Here is a 4,297-nt window from a genome sequence, read left to right on the forward strand (position 1 = left end):
TAAAAGGTTAAGAGTGAAATAACTTTTTCTACATAATCAGAGTAGTTCCATGAAATGCTGGTATAAGTTTTAAATCAGTAGGATAATATTTGGGGAGAATAGAGAGGGGATGCATATTGTGGCAGGCTGGAAATCCATGTTGCCAAAAAATGCATCCCTGTTCTAACTTGAAGAAATAAAAGGTTAAGAGTGAAATAACTTTTCTACGTGACCAAAATAGTTCCATGAACTGCTGGCATAAGTTTTAAATCAGTAAGACAATATTTGAGGAGAATAGAGAGGGGATGCATATTGTGGCAGGCTGGAAATCCATGTTGCCAAAAAATGCATCCCTGTTCTAACTTGAAGAAATAAAAGGTTAAGAGTGAAATAACTTTTCTACGTGACCAAAATAGTTCCATGAACTGCTGGCATAAGTTTTAAATCAGTAAGACAATATTTGAGGAGAATAGAGAGGGGATGCATATTTTGGCAGGCTGGAAAAGCAAATTGCCCAAAAATGCATCCCTGTGCTAACTTGGAGAAATAAAGAGCTGAAAGGATTTCACCTTTTCTACGTAATGACACTTGTTCTCTGAGCTAATGATATAATTTTTATATCAACAGGATGGATGCAAATATTTTCAGGCTCATTAATTAAAATGCATTAACAGACTAGAAAGTTAAGCATGATGTAAAATGTTCTACATAATGGACCTCTGTTTTGTAATGCTTTTAAGCTGTTATGGTATCAAAAGACAAAGCTGAGAATTTCAAACCATTTGCGGAGAACGTTTTCAACAGACACGGACTGAAAAAAAGTTCGACTCATATGTGTCAATAAAGGTGTAAAAACCGTATTTATTTCAAGTAATTTGCGAAATAAAACCAACCATTTTAGGGATTACATGGTTAAGAAACGTGATAATGTTACAAATATCTTTAAAATTTCCTCTTCGGTCATATTTCAGTCCGGTTTCTCGTCAATATGCGAGAGAACAGAGCGATGCGCGCTCCCGCGAGAGGGGATGCAATTTTGGGCAGGCATGCGTTTCTGGGCATAACACCGGCACATGGGTATGTGCCGGTATGTGTCAGACCTAGGGGAATCTGGGGCCAGTATCAAGTGGTGCACAGGCAGATGAATCCTATGCAACCAGATCTGTGGATCACAGAGGAAGCGAGTCGTAACACAGTATCTCTGGCAAGAGCTTGTTTATTCTGAGTCGCGCATGCCCAGAGCCAGGAGACTCGTTCTCCCTGTGAGACCCACAGCGGCACGAGAGCGCCCCCACTGGCAAGAAGACAAATGCACATGACAAATACGTCTATGAACAATAATAATAATAATAATTAAAAAAAAGAAAACAAGACAAGACCAATTCTGTTTGAAAAAATAGGGATGTATTTTTTTTTTACTGTTTCTCAACACAATATATGTTTATCTGCTCAGATGGATCATTTTCTTTTTCCCAAATACACGGAAGATGGAGTTCTGAGAATATGATGATGATTCTAATTCAGATTCAAACTTTCTTCTTCACAGGAACAAACATCGCAAACAACAAAGACCTGAGGATTGTGATGGTGGGGAAGACTGGGATTGGGAAGAGCGCTACTGGAAACACCATTCTGGGTCGACCGTGCTTTGAATCTAAATGCAGCGCAACTTCCATGACTGTTGACTGCTCCAAATGCTCCAGTACTGTGGATGGACAACCGGTTGCTGTCATTGATACTCCAGGTCTGTTTGACACCAGGTTTGGAGAAGATAAAACCAGAAAAGACCTGGGTCAGTGCATCTGTTACGCTGCTCCTGGACCCCACATCTTCCTGGTGGTCATTGCAATCGGCAGATTCACAGCAGAAGAAAAACAATCAGTGCAAATGATTCAAGAAATCTTTGGAGAGGCAGCAGAGAGATACAGCATGGTTCTGTTTACCCGTGGAGACGACCTCGAAGGCACCACCATTGAGGATTATTTGTCTGGATCCCCAGACCTCCAGTATCTGGTGTCCAAGTGTAACAACCAGTATCATGTCTTCAACAATAGGCTGAAAGATAAGAAACCTCAGGTCACTGAGCTGCTGGAGAAGATCAGAATGATTGTTGACAGGAATGGAGGAAGTCACTACACCAATGAGATGTTCCAAGAGGCTGAGAGGGCGATCGAAGAGAAGAAACAACGCATCCTGAAGGAGAAAGAAAAGGAAATACGTAAAGAGAAAGAAGAACTGGAGAGAAAAATACAAGAGAAATATGAGAAAAAGATTCAGGAAATGAAGGAAGAATTCAAGGGTCAACGGGAGGAGATTGAAGCCATGAGAAATCGACTAAAGGAAGAGCAGGAGAGAGAAATTCAAAAGGAAAAATCTAACCTGCAGGCCGTGTATGAATCCAGAGCCAGAGATGAAGCTGAACTCTTTAATCCTCTCTATCATCTGTCAAAAGCAGGGGAACATGTTGCCCGGGCATGTCAAATAATGTGAGGTTACATGTTGTCACTTAGCAGCTGCTACACATGATAAAGCAGAACTACTTAGCATTTCTTTCTTTATTGTCTCGATAATTGAGTTAAAGCTCCAGGTAGTGATGTAATTCAGCTGTGACCTCTGTATCTCACACAATATTTCTCCTGATGTTTAGATGCTTGATGTAAGATGCTAAAATTGTTTGCATGTGAATTTTAGCCATTACCTTTGTCAATAAACACGGTTTCATTAGAGGAAAATACTCCAAATGTCTTCATTATTATTTAATATTATCTGTTGAATCAAATTTTCAGTTTAACCAGGTAGACCAACCTTCCCTTTTTATAGTAATCCAAGCTTTAATACAATGATGTGAACAAGGTTATTATTCTTCCATTAAATTGATTTATTAATTTATATCACAGAAATTCACCACAAATGCCGCCTCAAAATTACTTTTTAAAAATATACAAGTCCTACTTTGCACCAGTAATATTAAAGTTTAGTTCAAATGGGTTAATTCTAATACAATCCACTTATTATAGTCAGATTCAGATCCTATCTACACAAAAAGTGGGTAAAATTTACTCCACAATGGATGATGGCATCAAATGGAAAATTATTAATTGAATAATATATGCTGTTTATATGTTGTTGAATCACAATCATTAAATATAATTGGTTTATTGAGTTATTCAAATAAATGTCTTAAAAATTTGTTGGATTCTTGTCGACAGAGGAAATATTTATAAATATTTAGCTGACTTGTAGTAATTAAGTCTAAACCTCCTCGTATTTTCTAGTTTCTTTTTGAAGTATGTTTTGTATTAAATACATTTGACAAATATTCCAGAAGTGAAATCATCTCTGCAGGTCTGAGGTGAAGTCAAATAACCATGCATTTCCAGTTTCCTGCATGGTTATGTGTTTGCCACGTGTCAGCAGGGACTCTGAAGTTTTATACAACATCCAGACGGGACTCTGGAATCTTTCCACGCTTCCCTCAGGCTGCTGCAGGGCGTGTTCAAAGGCTGGGAGGAGAAAGGTCCAAAACAAACCAAAAACTGTCACTGTTTTACACTATTCTGTTAGTTAACTCGTGATTCATTCTGGCATTTAAAAAAAGATCAGTTTTATGCACTCCAGCAGCTTGTAACAAAAACACAATTTATTACCATTTTTGCTTAAAATGTGTTTAAAATACCAAAGAAAACAGACTGATAAACATGATGTTTTTTTAAACTAACAACCTTGTAACTCAGTTTATTAATTTGAACAATTTGTTTTTTTTAATAAAATGTATTTAAGTACACCTAACTCAGATATATTTTATTAACGTAACTGGTAAATAAAGATAATACGTGTTCATTCACACATACTTAAAAGTCAGAAGCTGTCAGAAGTTAGCCCTTCGGAAAGATGCCGGGATTTTCCCCAGGCGGTTTGACACCAGGATTGTTGAAAATTTAACAAAATGTGATACATTACTTCCAAAATGTATTTAATATTAGGTAATTATTTTTAAGTTGTTTATTTTAAAACTTAATTATTAATGTCAAGGAGGGTTTAGAAACTAGCCCACTTATACCAGCCGTCCCTGATGCCAGGGATGTCCAAAGTGTGGCCCGGGCCATTTGCGGCCCTCTGGAGGATTTTGTTTGGCCCCTTGGATCACGATTCAAGAATGGAACAAAATGCAATTTTTGCAGAATTTAAACATTTTCTCGGATATTAAATCTTTTTATGTTTGTTTATGTCGATGCAATGTTCCTGTTTTTTTTGTTAGTTTTTTTTTTTTTTTTTTTTTTTTTACTTTGTTGAAATAAACAAGCGCTGCCCAACCTTT

At 37.2% G+C, this 4,297-nt stretch overlaps 1 protein-coding gene across 1 annotated transcript; it reads left to right on the forward strand.

Annotated features, from left to right (window-relative positions):
* The first annotated feature begins 1,192 nt into the window (after positions 1 to 1,192).
* LOC103154579 (GTPase IMAP family member 4-like) lies at positions 1,193 to 2,764 on the forward strand. Its single transcript, XM_007575910.2, has one exon. The coding sequence runs from the start codon at positions 1,417 to 1,419 to the stop codon at positions 2,467 to 2,469; it is 1,053 nt and encodes a 350-aa protein (XP_007575972.2). The 5' UTR covers positions 1,193 to 1,416; the 3' UTR covers positions 2,470 to 2,764.
* Positions 2,765 to 4,297: the final 1,533 nt, after the last annotated feature.

Source organism: Poecilia formosa, unplaced genomic scaffold (genome assembly GCF_000485575.1).
Source record: "Poecilia formosa unplaced genomic scaffold, Poecilia_formosa-5.1.2 Scaffold391, whole genome shotgun sequence".
NCBI classification, from domain to species: domain Eukaryota; kingdom Metazoa; phylum Chordata; class Actinopteri; order Cyprinodontiformes; family Poeciliidae; genus Poecilia; species Poecilia formosa.

Coding starts and splice junctions, on each gene's coding strand:
- LOC103154579 (XM_007575910.2), top strand. CDS start 1,417: ATGTTTATCTGCTCAGATGGATCATTTTCTTTTTCCCAAATACACGGA.